Genomic DNA, 20,803 nt, shown 5'->3' on the forward strand with positions numbered 1-20,803 from the left:
AACGTTTCGAATCTGGATAACCCTTTGTCAGAGCTCTGACGAAAACTTTTTCTTTAAGGACAAAGACCTTGGAGGATAGGGGGTGGCGGAGAGATTAAAGAAGGGAATTTTTGGATTCTTGTCCTGACCAGCTGAAGGCACGGCTGCGAATGAAGGAGCTAAAAGAACCCAAAATATACGAGTCGCCAGAATTGGGGGAAATCTTGGAGATTTGTGGGACTGGAGGAGATTACACTGATCACAGGGTGCCTGGGCCACCAATTGAAAACACAATGAATAATTTTAAAGTTGTGATGTTGCTGGATCAGTCGTCCATGCAGGTTAGGGATGTACTTGGTATAAGGTGAGAATGACTGTCCTTGACATCTGGACAGCATTAAACAAGAACAAAGAAAATTACAGCACAGAAACAGGCCCTTCGGCCCTCCAAGCCTGCACTGACCATGCTGCCTGACTGAACTAAAATCCCCGACCCTTCCGGGGACCATATCCCTCCATTCCCATCCTATTCATGTATTTGTCAAGACGCTCCTTAAAAGTCACTATTGTATCTGCTTCCACTACCTCCCCCGGCAGGGGGTTCCAGGCACCCACCCACCCTCTGTGTAAAAAACTTGCCTCGTACCTCTCCTTTAAATCTTGCCCCTCGAACCTTAAACCTATGCCCCTAGTAATTGACTCTTCCACCCTGGGAAAAAGCTTCTGACTATCCACTCTGTCCATACCCCTCCCAATCTTGTAGACTTCTTTCAGGTTGCCTCTCAATCTCCGTCGTTCCAGTGAGAACAAACCAAGTTTCTCCAACCTCTCCTCATAGCTAATGCCCTCCATACCAGGCAACATCCTGGTAAATCTTTTCTGTACCCTCTCCAAAGCCTCTACATCCTTCTGGTAGTGTGGCGACCAGAATTGAACACTATATTCCAAGTGCGGCCTAACTAAGGTTCTATAAAGCTGCAACATGACTTGCCAATTTTTAAACTCAATATCCCGGCCGATGAAGGCAAGCATGCCGTATGCCTTCTTGACTACCTTCTCCACCTGTGTTTCCACTTTCAGTGACCAGATCCCTCTGCCTGTTAAGGGTCTTAAGGGTTCTGCCATTTACTGTATATTTCCTATCTGTATTAGACCTTCCAAAATGCATTACCTCGCATTTGTCTGGATTAAACTCCATCTGCCATCTCTCCGCCCAAGTCTCCATCCAATCTATATCCTGTTGTATCCTCTGATGGTCCTCATTGCTATCCACAAATCCACAAACCTTTGTGTCGTCCGCAAACTTATTAATCAAACCAGTTACATTTTCCTCCAAATCATTTATATCTGTTACAAAGAGCAAAGGTCCCAGCACTGATCCCTGAAGAATGCCAGTTGTCACAGCCTTCCATTCAGAAACGCACCCTTCCACTGCTACCCTCAGTCTTCTATGAACGAGCCAGTTCTGTATCCACCTTGCCAGCTCACCTCTGATCCCATGCGACTTCACCTTCTGCACCAGTCTGCCATGAGGGACCTTGTCAAAGGCTTTACTGAAGTCCATGTAGACAACATCCACTGCCCTACCCTCATCAATCATCTTCATTACTTCCTCGAAAAACCCAAGCAAGTTAGTGAGACATGACCTCCCCTTCACAAAACCATGTTGCCTCCCGCTAATACGTCCACTAATTTCTAAGTGGGAGTAATCTTGTCTCGAAGAATCCTCTCCAATAATACCCTACCACTGACGTAAGGCTCACCGGCCTGTAATATTCTTGCTACCCTTCTTAAACAAAGGAACAACATTGGCTATTCTCCAATCCTATGGGACCTCCCCTGTAGCCAAAGATGTCTCTCAAGGCTCCAGCAATTTCCTCCCTTGCCTTGCTCAGTATTCTGGGGTATATCCCATCAGGCCCTGGGGACTTGTCTACCTTAATGTTTCTCAAGAACCCCAATACCTCCTTTTTGATCTCAACATGACTCAAACTATCTACACACCCTTTCCCAGACTCATCATCCGCCAAGTCCTTCTCTTTGGTGAATACTGATGCAAAATACCCATTTAATACCTCGCCCATTTCCTCTGGCTCCACACATAGATTCCCTCCCCTGTCCTTGAGTGGGCCAACTCTCTCCCTGGCTACCCTCTTGCTTTTTATATATGTATAAAAACCTTGGGATTTTCCTTTATCCTGCTGGCCAATGAATGTTTGTGACCCCTTTTAGCCCTCCTTACTCCTTGCTTATAAGTCTTTCTACTTTCCTTGTATTCCACACTTGCTTCGTGTGTTCCCAGCCTCCTACCCTTGACAAATGCTTCCTTTTCCTCTTTGACTCGGCTCACAATATCTCTCATTATCCAAGATTCCCAAAATTTGCCATACTTACCGGCCCTACTCTCTGGTCCCCCTTCAGTTAATTCATCTTTGCTTTGGTTCCCACCCCCCTGCCAAACTAGTTTAAATCCTCTTTGTGACACAGCAAACCTCCCGGCCAGAATATTTATGCCCTTCAGTTTAGATGCAACCCGTCCTTGTACAGGTCCCACCTGCCCCGGAAGAGATCCCAATGGTCCAGATATCTGAAAACCTCCCTCCTACACCAGCTGTTTAGTCACGTGTTGAGTTGGACTATCTTCCTATTTCTAGCCTCACTGGAACGTGGCACAGGGAGTAATCCTGAGATTACAACCCTAGAGGTCCTGCTTTTTAACTTTCTACCCAACTCCCTAAACTGCTGCTGAAGGACCTCAGCACTCTTCCTGCCTATATCGTTAGTACCAATATGTACCACGGCCTCTGGCTGTTCACCCTCTCCCTTCAGAATGCTTTCTGCCTGTTCAGAGACACCCTGGACCCTGGCACCAGGGAGGCAACATCTCATCCTGGAGTCTCTTTCACATCCACAGAAGTGCCTACCTGCACCCCTAACTATAGAGCCCTCTGTAACTATTGCTGTAGTGCTCTTTGCCCCGCCCTGCTTAACAATAGAGCCAGCTGTGGTGTCACTGCTCTGGCTGCTGCTGCTGTTATCCCCAAGTGTAGCATTAAGGAGGCCTTGCAAAACTGGAGTCAATGGGAATCTTGAGGAAAGATCTCCACTGTTTGGAGTCATACTTGGCACAAAGGAAGGTGGTTCTGGTTGGAGGTCATAACAATCATAAAAACTAGGCACAGGAGCAGGCAACTTAACCGCTCGAGCCTGCTCCACCATTTAATACGATTATGGCTGATCTAATCTTGGCCTCAACTCCACTTACCTGCCCGTTCACCATAGTCCTTCCGTCATCTCTGTCCCAGGGAGCTAGGCTCAACAATCTTCAGCTGCTTCATCAATGACCTTCCCTCCGTCATAAGTTCAGAAGTGGGGATGTTCGCTGATGATTGCACAATGTTCAGCACCATTCGCAACTCCTCAGATACTGAAGCAGTCCATGTTCAAATGCAGCCAGACTTGGACAATATCCGAGCTTGGGCTGACAGGTGGCAAGCAACATTCACACCACAAAAATGCCTGGCAATAACCATCTCCAAAAGAGAACCTAATCATCACCCCTTGACATTCAATGGCATTCCCATCACTGAATTCCCAGATTATCAACATCCTGGAGGTTACTATTGACCAGAAACTGAACTGGATTAGCCATATAAATACTGTGGCTACCAGAGCAGGTCAGAGGCCAGAATCAAGCAGCAAGTAGCTCACCTCCTGACTCCCCCGTACCTGTCCACCAGCAACAAGGCACAAGTCCAAAGCTCTCCCCTTGCCTGGATGGGTGCAGCTCCAGTGACGCTTAAGAAACTTGACAGCACCTAGGAAAAAGCAGTCCTCTTGACTGGCACCCCATCCACTCCCTCTACTGTTGACATACAGTGACAGCCGTGTGTACTATCCACTGCAGGAACTCACCAAGGTTCCTTAGGCAGCACCTTCCAAACCCAAGACCACTACTATATAGAAGGACAAGGGCGGCAGACACATGGGAGCACCATTACCTGCTAGTTCCCTCCCAAGCCACTCGCATCCTGACTTGGAAATAGATCGCCCTTCCTTCACTGTCTCTGGGTCAAAATGGTGGAACTCCCTCTCTAACAGCACTGTGGATGTGCCTACACCATGTGGGCTGCAGCGGTTTAAGAAGGCAGCTCACCACCACACGCTGAAGGGGAATTGGACTGGGCAATACAAACGCTGGCCTTGCCAGCATGACAGGAATGACTAAAAAACAAGTTGGAATTTGAGCAGCAGTGGTGTGGGTGAGAGCAAGTTCACGGAATTTGCAGGGCAGGAAGCCAGTCTGGAGAGCGTTGGCGCACCAATGTAACTGTCACCATGGCCTAGGCAGCTGATCACACAGGGAAGCACAGGTATCTTGAGATTTGTAGGGGATCCCACACAGAGGATGGACTGAGAGGAAATGGATTCACAGCTACAATTTTAAGTTGTTCGAGAGCCCTGTTTCAATGTGTTCTCTCGATACCTCTCTCTGGATATGGCAGCATCATTAATAATCAGCTGCAGAACGATAAGGACAGAATAACAATCTTTGCTGAGATTATCCCACGTCTGTTGGAGCAGGAACCAGAGTTCAGTGACCGAAAAACCTACCCCAGATGTTGCCTGACCTCCTGAATATCTTCAGCATTTTCTGCTTTAGGTTCAGATTTCCAGCATCCACAATATTTTGTTTTTAAGTATTTTATTTACCAGTCACAAGCAGGCTTACGTTAACACTGCAGTGAAGTTACTGCAAAATTCTCCTAGTTGCCACACTCCGGCGCCTGTTCGGGTACACTGGGGGAGAATTTAGCACGGCCACTGCACCTAACCTGCACGGCTTTCGGACTGTGGGAGGAAACCGGAGCACCCAGAGGAAACCCACGCAGACACGAGGAGAATGTGCAGACTCTGCACAGACAGTGACCCAAGCCGGGAATCGAACCCAGGTCCTTGGCGCTGTGAGGCAGCAGTGCTAACCACTGTCCCACCGTGCAAATCGAGTAAGGTGGAATGCTGTTAATAGGTAACCCACCAACTGAAAAGGCTCTACACTAATGCACTACATTGTGACTTCTATATTTGAAAGAAACTTTAAGAAATATTTCATTGTTTGAACCCTTGATAACGGAATACGTTAAAGAAAAATATCTTTGTTGAGAAGTTCCCGAAATGATCTGAGGATTATGTTACTGGTCTAGAATGGAGACTCTGCAAACTCTGGCAAACAAAGCAGTGCAGGCATTCCAAGGAAAGGTGGCATTATCATAGAATCATCATAGATTCCCGACAGTACAGAAGGAGGCCATTCGGCCCATTGAGGATAGTTAAGAAAACCCACCAACGCCTCTACTTCCTCAGAAGACTAAGGAAATTTGACATGTCAGCTACGACTCTCACCAACTTTTACAGATGCACCATAGAAAGCATTCTTTCTGGTTGTATCACAGCTTGGTATGTCTCCTGCTCTGCCCAAGACCGCAAGAAACTACAAAAGGTCGTGAATGTAGCCCAATCCATCACGCAAATCAGCCTCCCATCCATTGACTCTGTCTACACTTCCTGCTGCCTCGGCAAAGCTGCCAGCATAATTAAGGACCCCACGCACCCTGGACATTCTCTCTTCCACCTCCTTCCGTTGGGAAAAAGATACTAGAATCTGAGGTCACATACCAACCGACTCAAGAACAGCTGCTGTCAGACTTTTGAATGGACGTACCTTGCATTAAGTTGATCTTTCTCTACACCCTAGCTATGACTGTAACGCTACATTCTGCACTCTCTCGTTTCCTTCTCTATGAACAGTATGCTTTGTCTGAATACCCTCAAGAAACAATACCTTTCACTGTATGTTAATACATGTGACAATAATAAATCAAATAGTCTGTACTGACCACAATCACACCTCGACCCGATTCCTGTAACTCTCATTTACCTTGACACTAAGGGAGAATTTAGCATGGCCAATCAACCTAATTCGCACATCTTTGCAGAATGGGAGGAAACCGGAGCACCCAGAGGGAACTCTGCAGACACAGGGAGAAAGTGCAAACTTCACATAGTCAGTCACCCGAGGCTGGAACCGAACCTGGGTTCTTGGCACTGGGAGGCAGCAGTGCTAACCACTGTGCCACCGTGCCGCCCTTGAAGATATTTGAAGATAGTTTGAACATTTCAATAAAAGGCCTAAAATGTCCTGGCAAATAAGCAAGGCTGGGGGAAAAGGAATAGTGATTTAATCCAGTGGTGTTCCTTCGGATGGTGGGTTGAAGTCCCACTCTAGGACTTGGCCACAAAAATAACGACTGACTCTCTGGTGCGGTGTTGCAAGAGGCCGACACAGTTGGAAGTGCAGCTTTGGAGCAGATATTAAATTGCGCTATCTTCTGCCTTCTCCTGTGGCGCTATTTTGAAGAAGAGATCCCGGCCAGTAATTATTCCTCAATCAACATCACAAAAAACAGATGATCTGGTCATTGTTCCATTGCTGTTTGTGGGAGCTTGCTGTGCACAAATTGGCTGCTGCCTCTCTTGCATTACGATGTGGAGAGGCGTTGGACTGGGGTAAACAAATTCTCCTGCATTTCAACAGTATTTCAAAAGTACATGATTGGCTGTAAAGCACTTTGAGATGTCCTGTGATTGTGCAAGGTGCTAGATGAGTACAGATCACCCTTTTAGAGGAGGGACCGTCTTGCCAATTACGGGAATGGACAGGGATATTTTTCTTCTGTAGCAGACCGATTATAACGAGCCGTTTCCTTTCTGATTCCCGATGCAAGACTGAATTATTGGATAATGTATAATTCCTGTACTGACACTGTGTATCTTTAATAGGACTTTAAAGATGATGTACAGCGTTTTCAGACGATGTTCAGGCATTCATCCAACACTGAGTTGTTTGTGGTTGTTGGGAATCACGATATTGGCTTCCACTATGAGTAAGTAAGCTGCCACGGAACCATTTCAGCTGCACCCAGACAGGGTGGGGGATATTGTCATCCATGTTTCTGCCTGTTGATCTTCTGTCTATTAAAAGGACTGTTTCAGAAATACTTCACCTAGTTATGCCAAAATTGGATGCAAGTGATAAATGTCTCAATCCAATCTCAAATATTATCGAGTACTGAAGAGTCGTGTTGGATTTGAAAGGTAAACTCTGTTTCTTTATCCATAGATGCTGCAAGACTTTGCTGAGTTTTTCCAGCACTTTGTCTTTATCTCAAATATTTTTGACCTGAATTAAACTGTGGCGAGTTACTCACCTCCTGACTCCCCAAAGCCTGTCCCCCATCTACAAGGCACAAGTCAGGAGTGTGATGGAATACTCCCCTCTTGCCTGGATGGGTACAGCTCCAACAACACTCAAGAAGCTCGATACCATCCAGGACAAAGCAGCCCGCTTGATTGGCACCACATCCACAAACATCCATTCCCTCCACCACCGACACTTAGTTGCAGCAGTGTGTACTATCTACAAGATGCACTGCAGCAATTCACCAAAGATCCTTAGACAGCACCTTCCAAACCCACGACCACTTCCATCTTGAAGAACAAGGGCAGCAGATAAATGGGAACACCACCACCTGCAAGTTCCCCTCCAAGCCACTCACCATCCTGAACTGGAAATATATCGCCGCTCCTTCGCAGTCATTGGGTCAAAATCATGGAATTCCCTCCCTAAAGCATTGTGGGTCAACCCACAGAACATGGACTGCAGCGATTCAAGAAGGCAGCTCACCAGCACCTTCTCAAGGGTAACTAGGGATGGGCAATAAATGCTGGCCAGCCAGCGACGCCCATGTCCCATGAATGAATAAACAAAACCTCATCAAAAGATTCAAGCGTTATGAATTTCTCATCAGTGGAAATAATTTCTCTTCATCCACCCTGTCATATTCTTTAGTCATCTTAAACGTCTTAGTTTGATCACCCTTCATCCTCTATCTATAAAGTTAGCCTGTGCAACCTGTCCCCCTCATTTAACCCTCTCACGTCCTGTTGTGAATCTGAGTGGCACACCCTCCAAGGCCAGTATATCCTTCCTGAGATGCAGTACCCAGGACTTGAAAGCTGTTGTCAGTCAGGCTGGGTGCGGAATCCGTTGTGAAAATAAAGACCCACGCTGTGATGCTAAGACACACAGCTAGTGTTGAACTTGCAGGGGCCCTGACAGACATATTTAAAATGTCAGTATTCACGGGGGAGGTGCCGGATGATTGGAGGGTGGCTCATGTTGTTCCGTTGTTTAAAAAAGGTTCCAAAAGAAATCCGGGAAACTATCGGCCAGTAAGTTTGACGTCGGTGGTGGGCAAGTTATTGGAAGGTGTGATAAGGGATAGGATCTACAAATATTTGGATAGACAGGGACTTATTAGGGAGAGTCAACATGGCTTTGTGCGTGGTAGGTCATGTTTGACCAATCTATTAGAGTTTTTCGAGGAGGTTACCAGGAAAGTGGATGAAGGGAAGGCGGTGGATGTTGTCTACCTGGATTTCAGCAAGGCCTTTGACAAGGTCCCTCATGGGAGGTTAGTTAGGAAGGTTCAGTCGCTAGGTATACATGGGGAGGTAGTAAATTGGATAAGACACTGGCTCAATGGAAGAAGCCAGAGAGTGGTTGTGGAGGATTGCTTCTCTGAGTGGAGGCCTTTGACTAGTGGTGTGCCGCAGGGATCGGTGTTGGGTCCATTGTTGTTTGTCATCTATATCAATGATCTGGATGATAATGTGGTAAATTGGATCAGCAAGTTTGCTGATGATACAAAGATTGGAGGGGTAGTGGACAGCGAGGAAGGTTTTCATAGCTTGCAGAGGGATTTGGACCAACTAGAAAAATGGGCTGAAAAATGGCAAATGGAATTTAACGCAGAGAAGTGTGAGATATTGCACTTTGGAAGGACAAACCAAAGAAGAACGTACAGGGTAAATGGTAGGACTCTGAAGAGTGCAGTTGAACAGAGGGATCTGGGAATACAGGTACAGAGTTCCCTAAAAGTGACGTCACAGGTGGATAGGGTCGTAAAGAGTGCCTTTGGTACATTGGCCTTTATAAATCGGAGTATCGAGTATAAAAGTTGGAATGTTATGGTGAGGTTATATAAGGCATTGGTGAGGCCGAATTTGGAGTATTGTGTACAGTTTTGGTCACCTAGTTACAGGAAGGATGTAAATAAGATTGAAAGAGTGCAGAGAAGGTTCACAAGGATGTTGCCGGGACTTGAGAAGCTGAGTTACAGAGAGAGATTGAATAGGTTGGGACTTTATTCCCTGGAGCGTAGAAGATTGAGGGGAGATTTGATAGAGGTGTATAAGATTTTGATGCGTATAGATAGAGTGAATGCAAGCAGGCTTTTTCCGCTGAGGCTAGGGGAGAAAAAAACCAGAGGGCATGGGTTAAGGGTGAAAGGAGAAAAGTTTAGAGGGAATATTAGGGGGGGCTTCTTCACGCAGAGAGTGGTGGGAGTGTGGAATGAGCTGCCGGATAAAGTGGTAAATGCGGGGTCACTTTTAACATATAAGAAAAACTTGGACGGGTTCATGGATGAGAGGGGTGTGGAGGGATATGGTCCAAGTGCAGGTCAGTGGGACTAGGCATAAAATGGTTCGGCACAAACAAGAAGGGCCAAAAGGCCTGTTTCTGAGCTGTAATTTTCTATGGTTCTATGGTTCTATATCGCAAAATGTGACATGTGGCACAGTGGCACAGTGGTTAGCATTGCTGCCTCACAGCACCAGGGACCCGGGTTCGATTCCCGGCTTGGGTCACTGTCTGTGTAGAGTTTGCACATTCTCCCCGTGTCTGCGTGGGTTCTCTCTGGGTGCTCCGGTTTCCTCCCACAGTCCAAAAGACGTGCTGGTTAGGTGGATTGGCCTTGCTAAATTCTTCCTCGGTGCACCCTGTCCAAAGATGTGCGGGTTAGGTTGATTGACCATGCTAAAAATTGTCCTTAGTGTCCTGAGATGCATAGGTTAGAGGGATTAGTTGGGTAAATATGTGGGGATATGGGGGTGGGACCTGGGTGGGATTGTGGTCGGTGCAGACTCGATGGGCCGAATGGCCTCTTTCTGTACTGTAGGGTTTCTATGATTTCTATGTACCCGAACAGGCGCCGGAGTGTAGCGACTAGGGGATTTTCACAGTAACTTCATTGCAGTGTTAGTGTAAGCCTTACTTGTGACACTAATAAATAAACAAAATAAAACCAGGAATTTCAATTTCCTAACTAAAATTACTTTCCCACCTGCTCCCACAAAGCACCGTAGTGACGATCAAAGCTGCAGAGTCTAAACGGGAAGAGTAAAATATTCAATTTAAATTGGACTAATCGATGGAATGAGATAAAAGAGACAGGAAAGGTTTCTGAAAAAAGTTAAGTTTTTTTTAAGACAATTTAAAAACAAAATAGTTTTATATGTGTGTTTTCAATGCTGGAGAGGTGGTTCGTGAGAAATCACTCTGTTAGAAATTCAATTACAGTTGAATGAACAAGGGCTAACTTTTTCTGGTGTGTCTAGAGGTTAGGCAGCGCAATTTGTTTGAATGCTGTGTCTCAGCGATGTACCAGTGTAGTAAAGCTTGGGGAAGGTAACTTGTGACAGCAACTTCCTGCTTTCTGCATTTATTAGTGTAGGCAACAGAGGTTGCTGTCTAATTTACTCCTTCAGCTCTGATCGCAGAACCCTACAGTGCAGAAAGAGGCCATTCGGCCCATCGAGACTGCACTGACCACAAACCCACCCAGGCCCTATCCCCATAACCCCATGCATTTACCCTAGCTAGTCCCCCTGACACTAAGGGGCAATTTATCATGGCTAATCTACTTAACCTGCACATCTTTGGACTGTGGGAGGAAACCCACGCAGACACGGGGAGAATGTGCAAACTCCACACAGACAGTGACCCAAGCCGGGAATTGAACCCGGGTCCCTGGCGCTGTGAGGCAGCAGTGCTAACCACTGTGCCACCCCAAAATTGAATTCAAATTTCACCCTCTCCCATGGTGGGATTTGAACTTAGGCCCCCATTATTACCCTGGGTCTCTGGATTAGTAGTCCAGTAACAATACCACTGCACCACTACCTCCCCATCGCCTCAGCGTTATTCCTACTGCAAAATCCGGGCCAGCGTTCCGGAGACAAAGTGCGGAAATTTAACTCCTTCTGGAAATCAAGCTTTTCTCATTCTCCTAGGTTTATGTGAGAATTAGAACGTCACAAACTGTGACTAAATCTGAATCCCCACATTGTCAAGATTGACACCCTGACAGGAGGAGGGGACTGTCTCTGATATATAAATACCCTCATTTCAAAACCTTATGCTATTTGTGTACACTGGGAGCTTTGAAAATTTCAATCGAGTTGAGGGTACGGATGGGAAAGCCAGCACTTCCCGTTCTGTTCCCGACCTGAGAGGTTCCTTTGGCTGGGAAGTAAAGATTAGCTTAGGTTCAGTGATGTCATCCCACAGCCTAATAACATCAGGTGGATCAGCCCACAGAACGTTGGAGTACGGTTATTGTTCTGAGCTGTGCATGAAAATTATTTGACCCAGCAAATTGGCACTGTTAATTTTCTCCACATATGCCACTTAGTCAGGGGTGACTGATTGTTTTGATTTGTGTGCTGCCATGGAGTCTTGGGAAGCATGAACGTCGGTCCAATGCGCAGCCTCATTAACATGTACTACTGATGCCAACAAATCCGACTCAGCTTAATCCACCAGTGAGTAATCCCACTAAAAACGCCGACACCTCGAAACAGGACAAACCGGAACATAAATTACAGTACTGAACTGCCAGGTCTTTGTGGATGGAGCTGCCTCAAAAGAACAAAGAAAATTACAGCATAGGAACAGGCCCTTCGGCCCTCCAAGCCTGCACCGATCATGCTGCTCGTCTGAACTAAAACCCCCTACCCTTCCAGGGGCCATATCCCTCTATTCCATCCTATTCATGTATTTGTCAAGATGGCCTTAAAAGTCACTATCGCATCCGCTTCCAGTACCTCCCCCGGCAGCGAGTTCCAGGCACCCACCACCCTCTGTAAAATATCTGCCTCATACATCTCCTTTAAACCTTGCCCCTCACACCTCAAACCTATGCTGCCTAGTAATTGACTCTTGCAGCCTGGGAAAAAGCTTCTGACTATCCACTCTGTCCATGCTCGTCATAATCTTGTAGACTTCTATCAGGTCGCCCCTCAACCTCCGTCGTTCCAGTGAGAACAAACCAAGTTTCTCCAATCTCTCCTCATAGCTAATGCCTTCCATACCAGGCAACATCCTGATAAATCCTGCCTCCTCGTGAGGCTAACATGTTGGAGCTCCCTGACTGTCTTACCCTCTCCGCTCCCTGTTCATATCCTTTCAAATCCTTTTTAAGTTTATTTATTAGTGTCACAAGTAGGCTTACATTAACACTGCAATGAAGTTACTGTGAAAATCCCCTAGTCGCCACACTCCGGCGGTGCCTGTTCGGGTACACTGAGGGAGAATTTAGCATGGCCAATGCATCTAACCAGTACATCTTTCGGACTGTGTGAAGAAACTGGAGCACCCAGAGGAAACCCACGCAGACACGGGGAGAATGTGCAAACTCCACACAGACAGTGACCCAAGCTGGGAATCGAACCCAGGTCCCTGGCGCTGGGAGGCAGCAATGCTAACCACCGTGACAACATGTCGCCTAAAGTAAGAGCTTGAGGTTGACTCTTAACTGCCCTCTGAAATGGTCGAGTAAACCACTCAATTCAAGGGCTATTAGGGATGGGCAGTAGATGTAGGCCCAGCCAGTGACGCCCACATCCCATGAATGAATAAAAAAACTTGGAAAATGTTCTTGTGGTCTGTAACACATTTTCAATCTTCGCCTGCATTCACTGCCTTGTAACACATTCCAGCGTATGTAATAAGAAGCAGAAAATTCTGGATAAACTCAGCATCTGCGGAGAGAGAGTTAACGCTTCAAGTCCGTGTGACACGTCTTCAGAGTGTGTATGTGGTTAGTTTTAAGCAAGTCTGAAGTAACAGTTAAATCCAGTGGCTCATTCCCTCCGCTGTGGACTTCTGGGGCAGGGTGGAGTTTGACATTATCGGATTACATTATTCATTTTCTGAGTTTGTTGTTTATTCTTTTCCTTCCTGAAAAGCAGCGACAGTTAATGAACTGAAAATAAACTATCAATCCTGCACGCTATACCAAGTGTTACCTTGTTGGTACATATATTAGCTTGACTAGTGTCCCTGCATTCAAATATTTTAAATCCTGTTATGGCATTTAAGTCTTTATTCTCTCTAGCATTTTAGAAAGTTCTTCCAAACCTTTGGTTATAATGGTGCTTATGAATTCTGCTCTGCAATTGGAGCTGTGCTTATAAACCCTTCTCTGTTTCCTTTGAAGGGACACAACAATTTCACGATTATATTTAATGTGATAAATTTAAGGGCAGAATTTGAATTCAATAAAAATCTGGAAGTAAGTGTCTAATGGTGACCATGAAACCACTGCGATTGTCATAAAAACCCATCTGGTTCACTAATGTTCTTTAGGGAAGGAAATCATACAGCGCAGAAAGAGGCCATTTGGCCCATCGAGTCTGCACCAACTCTCCGAAAGAGCATCTTACCCAGACCCTCCCTATCCCGGAATCCCTTGCATTTACCATGGCTAATCCACCTAACCTGCAAAGGAACAGCCAAGGTAGGGAATAGTAGAGCAGGTTTGATGGGCTGAGTGGTCTACTCCTGTTATTACTCATGTTATTAGTTTCGGCTCGTTTTCTGAACACTGTTCCTCCTGTCATAAGGACATTGAGTCCCTGTTGGAGTTTGGTTCTCTGGGCACTGGTGTTCTCTGGTTCCTCAGTCAATTTGCTATTCTCCTGACTTACACACACACACACATGGAAGGTGGCGCGGTGGCACAGTGGTTAGTACTGCTGCCTCACAATGCCAGGGACACAGGTTCGATTCCCGGCTTTGTCACTTTAAATGTGCAGTCTGCCTGTTCTGCCCGTGTCTGTGTGGGTTTCCTCCGGCTGCTCCAGTTTCCTCCCACAGTCCGAAAGACGTGCTGGTTAGATGCATCGGCCATGCTAAATTCTCCCTCAGTGTACCCGATCAGGCGCCGGAGTGTGGCAACTAGGGAATTTTCACAGGAACTTCATTGCAGTGTTAATGTAGGCTACCCGTGACACGAATAAATAAACTTACCCCAAGTGTTTCTACACACATATACACTCCTGCAGTGCTCAACTCCTCAGTGATTGCAAATAGGAGCCCAACTGATTCCCTCCACCCACCAACCCCACCACCTGAGGTCGCTGAGGCTAGTTACAGCACCCACACCAATGTGCTGCTGAAATCAGTTACTAGCAGTGAGCAGGGGCTGAACCTGGGATCCTGCACTCTCTGACTCACTCGGTTATTCATGTATACACCCTAGAATTAATCATAGAATCATACACTGATGGAGACCATTGGGCCCATCGAGGATGTGCTGCCTCTTTGAAAGAGCTATCCAATTAGTCACAATCCTTTACTCTATCTCTATAATCATAGAATCCCTACAGTGGAGAAGGAGGCCATTCGGCCCTTCGAGTCTGCACTGACCACAATCCCACCCAGGCCCTATTCCCGCAACGCCACACATTTACCCTGCTAATCCCCCAGATGCTAGGGTCAATTTAGCATGGCCAATCAACCTAACACGCACATCTTTGGAGTGTGGGAGGAAATCGGAGCACCCGGAGGGAACCCATGCAGACACGGGGAGAACGTGCAAACTCCACACAGACGGTGACCTGAGGCTGGAATTGAACCTGGGTCCCTGGCGCTGTGAGGCAGCAGTGCTAACCAGCGTGCCACCGTGCCGGCCCAAATACAGCAACAATTCAGAACATCTTAACTTGCGAAGGAGAGTAACTTTCCAAAGTAGAAAGCTATTTGGGCATTAAAAGAAGATATCTTTTGAACACCAATTTTATAATCAATGATAAACAAAATAAATTGATTAAGGAATTGAAGTAAAGTAAAGTTTATTTATTAGTCACAAGTAAGGCTCACATTAACACTGCAATGAAGTTACTGTGAAATTCCCCTTGTCGTCACACTCCGGCACATGTTCGGGTCAATGCACCGAACCAGTACGTCTTTCAGAATCTGGGGGGAAACCAGAGCACCTGGACGAAACCCACGCAGACACGGGGAGAACGTGCAAACTCTGCACAGACAGTGACCAAGCCAGGAAACAAACCCTGGTGTCAGGCGCTATGAAGCAGCAGTGCTAATCACTGTGCCACCGTGCTGCCCATATCCTGAATGAATGTGGAAACGGCACGGGATCCCTGCCTCTCCGAATGTCAGGGTTTAGAAAGTTGCTGATGAGCAGAGTTGAATAAGAGCATAGTAGTGTATTGTTGGTTTTGCTGACCTTGTATTTGAGAAGTCTGGGCTATTAATAGAGAGCGTGAGAGGTTCATGACACATTCCCCCCGCACCCCCACCCCCACTTTAAACAACAGCTGCTGTAACGCCTTGTCTGTGATAGTTTTCCATTCGCCTGGATTTTACTGTGTTAGAAATATTCACAAAATGTTTTTTTTAGTAAAACTGAGCCAAATATCTTTGACTTTTTTTTTCCAGGATGGATTTGTACAAACTGCAGAGGTTTGAGGGGATATTTAACTTCACTTCTGCAAAAGTGGTGACAAAGAAAGGAGTAAAGTAAGTGAAACCTAATTGTTTTTACCAACCCTAATGTATTGCTTGATAATATTTGATGGTTTGAAGAGCAGTTGGTACTCTGCAGGGGTGCGGGGGTGGGGTGGGGAGGGCGTGTGGTGGGGGAAGAAGTTCCTAATTTGATTTCCTACATTTTGAAACACGGTGACTTCCAAAGATGTCCAAATATGTGTAGGTTAGGTGGATTGGCCATGGTAAATTGCCCCTTAGTGTCTAAAGATGTATAGGTTAGGTGGATTGGCCATGGTAAATTGCCCCTTAGTGTCTAAAGATGTATAGGTTAGGTGGATTGGCCATGGTAAATTGCCCCTTAGTGTCCAAAGATGTGTAGATTAGATGGATTGGCCATGGTAAATTGCCCCTTAGTGTTAAAGATGTACAGGTTAGGTGGATTGGCCATGGTAAATTGCCCCTTAGTATTTAGAGATGTGTAGGTTAGGTGGATTGGCCATGGTAAATTGCCCCTTAGTGTTAAAGATGTGTAGGTTAGGTAGATTGGCCATGTTAAATTGCCCCTTAGTGTTAAAGATGTGTAGGTTAGGTGGATTGGCCATGGTAAGTGTATGGGGTTATGGGGATAGGGTGGGGAAGTGGACCTAAGTCAAGTGCTCTTTCAGAGGATTGGTACAGACTTGATGGGTTGAATGGCCTCCTCCTGCACTATAGGGATTCTACGGCTTAGAAAAAATAATGTTGGAGCAAGCCTGTGTACTATTGCTAATGTTCGTATTCCCGACAGTCCTGGTGATCAGAGCCCCCTCCTCAATCCATTGTGTGAGTTCTGGGGAAGCTACTGTTTAAGAAGCCTGTGAGTGTTGTGATGCTGAAGATGGATGGTGCCTCCTACTCATATACCATCTGAAGCATATGGACTTGTACCATTGCGCCAGTTAGTTTTACCTTGTTAAATAGTCTTGGCTCCATGTGGCAGACCTTTTCTTGTGATATATTTGTAATTTATACGTTACATGGCTCAAAGGGCTGAATTCCCCCTATTGTTTTTTGCTTCTATATTTACACCCCCAGAAATATAAAACAACAAAGACACAGCAGGATTTTTCTCTCGAAATAGACCTATTGAATCAAAGTTCATTTGCTGTAAATTCACTCTAACTTTCCTCTCCCTGGTTAGGTAAATATTAACTCTGAAAGCAAATAGCTTTGGGCTTTGAGGTGCTCACATGAACTAAGTACAGACCTATCCTGACCATTTGTTTACGCAAACTAAGTCTCTCCCATTCAAGTGTCTTGTCACAGTGGCTCCTATCCTCATCTTGAAAGATCTCCGAGAAAGTTGTGAATCAGAGTTACTGTTTCAGGCTGGAACCTGTCCATTGATGGGTAATGAGGTGCTTTGCAAACCTCACCACAGAAAAATGAACCCCATAACAACAAACAACTTCTGATCATTACATTGGAGCAAATACTGCATGAGGCCAATCTCTGATAGTGGTTTATCATTGCACATCACAGCTCCGACCAGTTCAATAGAAGAAGATAGGAGCATTGTTAATCAGTGCCTCCACTCCATTTACCTACTTTTGCTCTGAGTTTCCTGATGCACTTAGTCTTAATCAATTAACCACGTTTCTGTAGTCTTTTTAGAAGGAGCGTTTTAGATTTCCACTGCCTTTTGTGGGAGCTAACATCTTTTTAAAATTAAATTGTGGGATGTGGGTGTTGCTGGCTGGACCAACAGTTGTTGCCCATCCCTAGTTGCCAAGGGGTGGTGCCTTCTTGAGCCATTGCAGTCCCTGAGGAGTAGGCACACCCACAGTGCTGTTAGGGAGGGAGTTCCAAGATTTTGACCCAGCCAGTGAAGGAACGGCAATATATTTCCAAGTCAGAATGATGAGTGGCTTGGAGAGGAAACTTCAGGTGCGGTGGCGTTCCCAGGTATCAGCTTCCTTTGTCCTAGATGGTAGCAATAGTGGGTTTGGAAGGCTCTGCCTAAGGAACCTTGCTGAGATCCTGCAGTACACCTTGTAGATAGTTTGTTCTTGCTAATTTTCTTACTATACATGTTAACTATATTCAAACAAAAAACCAACAACCACGATGATGTACAACCCTTAACAATATATCTAAGATGTTCCAAACAAACCAATCCCAAAAACAAAACCCTTTCAACAAATTAAACACAGCAAGTCTACTGCTCACGTGATACTGGAATTGAGTCCTTTGGTTGGAGAATTGAAAACTCTCAGTCTTGTAAGTTCTAGTAGTCCTCTTGACACACCCAGAACAGTTTTAAGTCAGAACAACTTCCCAGAACCCCAGGTAGACTCTGGTCAAGCCCCCAACAGCAGATTCACCCCGTCAGAAAGGCAAGACGTTGTTTTCAGATAACCAGCAGAATTTCCAACTAATACAGGGAGAGAGAGAAACACTTCTTTTCAGCTTGTTGTCCCTTCTAAAACTAAAACTCAAATTGCAGCCAAACAGAAAAAAAAACCTTCAACTCCCTAGGAAGGAAAAACAATCTGTCCAGAATCCATGTCCTTTCCTCTTAACAAAGCAGGGTCATAAAACTAATCTCAGAAAGCACCTGAGGCCTCCTTTTAAGCCACTTAAGGAGCAATAAAAGGACATCTGGTCGACAGCTCAGCAGCAATGAGAAACACCGATCTCCAAAGATCATGATTTAAAAAACCTTTCTTAAAGGTACACTAACATCACACTTATAGTTGGGGATTGAGGACGGGAGTCACTCGCAACAGTATTTATATGGTTTGTCCTGTTCAGTTTCTGGTCAGTGATAATCCCCTCTTGTTGGAGATGGTCATTGTCTGGCACTTGTGTGGTATGAATGTTATTTGCCTCTTGTCAGCCTAAAATAGATATTGTCCAGGTCTTGCTGCAATTTGGACATGGACTGCTTCAGTATCTGAGGAATCGCGCATGGTGCTGAACATTGTGCAATCATCAGTGAACATCACCACTCCTGAGCAACATAGTAAGAGGTTTCACAACACCAGGTTAAAGTCCAAAGGTTTATTTAGAATCACGAGCTTTCGGAGCGCTGCTCCTTCATCACTCACACAGATGCGTCACACAGAGGGTGGTGAGTGTCTGGAACAAGCTGCCAGAGGTAGTAGTCCCCAGTATACTCTTTAATTCTATCTTATGTAATTTTCTTTGTTCTTTAGGAGATGTACGAGGCAAGTTTTTTACACAGAGGGTAGTGGCTGCCGGGGGAGGTAGTGGAAGCCGATACGATAGTGAGTTTTAAGGGGTGTCTGGACAAATACATGAATAGGATGGGAATAGAGAGATATGGTCGGGCAGCATGGTCGGTGCAGGCTTGGAGGGCCGAAGGGCCTGTTCCTGTGCTGTAATTTTCTTTGTCCTTTGTTCTTTAGCGCTCCGAAAGCTCGTGATTCCAAATAAACCTGTCAGACTTTAACTTGGTGTTGTGAGACTTCTTACTGTGCCTACCCAAGTCCAACGCCAGCATCTCCACATCATGGCTGACCAACATAGACAGATGTTTTTGTAACACTGAGCAGTGCATCATTTTGATGGACCTGTGGTCCGTTCAATGCCTGACAATTGCAATGCTAACCTGGAATGAAGCATACGCAAGCATGCTTAGGGTACCGGTGATCTTGGCAACCACTGATAGTCCCATCCCTACGTTACAGCTGCTGTGGATGCCCTCACTGTAGAAGGTGATTTCTGTCCTTTTGATCTCTGACTATTTGAGTGGTTTCCTGGGTCATTGGTTAGTGGATGTGTTGACACCTCAGCCATGAGTTCTCAAGTTTGAATCTTCTCCCGTTTGGGAGAATGGGGTACTTTAGAAACAGATTTATCCTGCAGAGGGAGAAGCTGACCATTTTCCCCCTTTTAAATAAAAATTTAGAAAAATGCAAAGATAGCAGACGTTGCAAAACAAACGTGTTGGTAACTTTTAGCGAAGAAAAATTTGAAGTGCTTTATACTTCCAGCTTTACGGAAAGGAGATCCGACAGAGGACAATAACATAGAAATCATAGATGTCTGAAATTCTTTTTTACAAAGTGCGAAAGTAAAATAGTGTTAGGCAGTTTCACTCAATTCTCGGAGACATGGACCCAGAGCAGGATGTGATGTAAAGACAATTGCTACAGCAATGAAAACATCAGGCGGGTACAATGAAGGTGTTTTTTGGAGGCAGAGTAGAGCTGGATTCGGAGCAAAGTGCTCACAGTGACACATCTTTATTCAAAGATTTGGAATCACTACAGCAAAGGAGGAAGAAAGATAGGCTGACCACGTTCTATAAAATCCAGGATGGAAGTGGGAATAGACAGAACAAGTATCTGGTGCCCGCCGGCAAAGGCAAAATATGATAATCATCCACACAGACTAGGAATGCCATTTCTTTCTCAGACAATCCACAATGGAAGAAGCTGCCAGAGGAGGTGGTTATGGGGGGCAATTCTCCAGCCTCTGAGCTGCATGTTTCTTGGGAGCGGGAAGTGGCATGTTGTTCACTAGTGGTGGGATTCTCTGCTCCCGCTGCTGTCAATGGGATTTCCCATTGATGCCACCCCACGCTCTACTGGGAAACCCGCAGCAGGGGGGTTACACTGCCAGTGAGACTAGAGAATCCCGCCAGCCGGGGAATTCCCCCCCACATCCCTTCAAGACCCAACTTTTGATTGTTTCCGCTTTAAAAGTTTTCATGATCAAGACCATCCCGACAGATGGTGCCTGGTTTAGCCCGGGCTGCTCGTACGAATGTTGGCGGAATAGAGATATTATTGTGTCTCGCTAGCGCAACTAAAGCAGTGTTTCACTCTTCAGCACACTTTTCAATATTCACGGAAAATAATCCATTAACAGTGGGATGGCACGGTGGCACAGTGGTTAGCACTGCTGCCTCATAGCGCCAGGGACCTGGGTTCAATCCCCGGCTTGAGTTACTGTCTGTGTGGAGTTTGAACATTCTCCCTGTGTCTGCGTGGGTTTCCTCCGGGTGCTCTGGTTTCCTCCCACAGTCCAAAAATGTGCGGGTTAGGTTAATTGGCTATGCTAAGATTAACCCTAGTGTCACGGGGATTAGCGGGGTAAATATGAGGGGTTATGGGGATA

At 45.8% G+C, this 20,803-nt stretch overlaps 1 protein-coding gene across 2 annotated transcripts in view; it reads left to right on the plus strand.

The window, feature by feature from the left end:
* mppe1 (metallophosphoesterase 1) overlaps positions 1 to 20,803 on the plus strand; it is a 77,741-nt gene that overhangs the window by 17,911 nt on the left and 39,027 nt on the right. For both annotated transcript variants that reach the window (XM_078217018.1, XM_078217017.1), the window contains exons 3-4: positions 6,820 to 6,923; positions 15,626 to 15,706. In XM_078217018.1, coding sequence (XP_078073144.1) covers positions 6,820 to 6,923; positions 15,626 to 15,706 — 185 coding nt within the window. The remainder of the gene's footprint in view (positions 1 to 6,819; positions 6,924 to 15,625; positions 15,707 to 20,803) is intronic.

Source organism: Mustelus asterias, chromosome 7 (assembly GCF_964213995.1).
Source record: "Mustelus asterias chromosome 7, sMusAst1.hap1.1, whole genome shotgun sequence".
In the NCBI taxonomy this organism is placed as follows: Eukaryota; Metazoa; Chordata; class Chondrichthyes; order Carcharhiniformes; family Triakidae; genus Mustelus; species Mustelus asterias.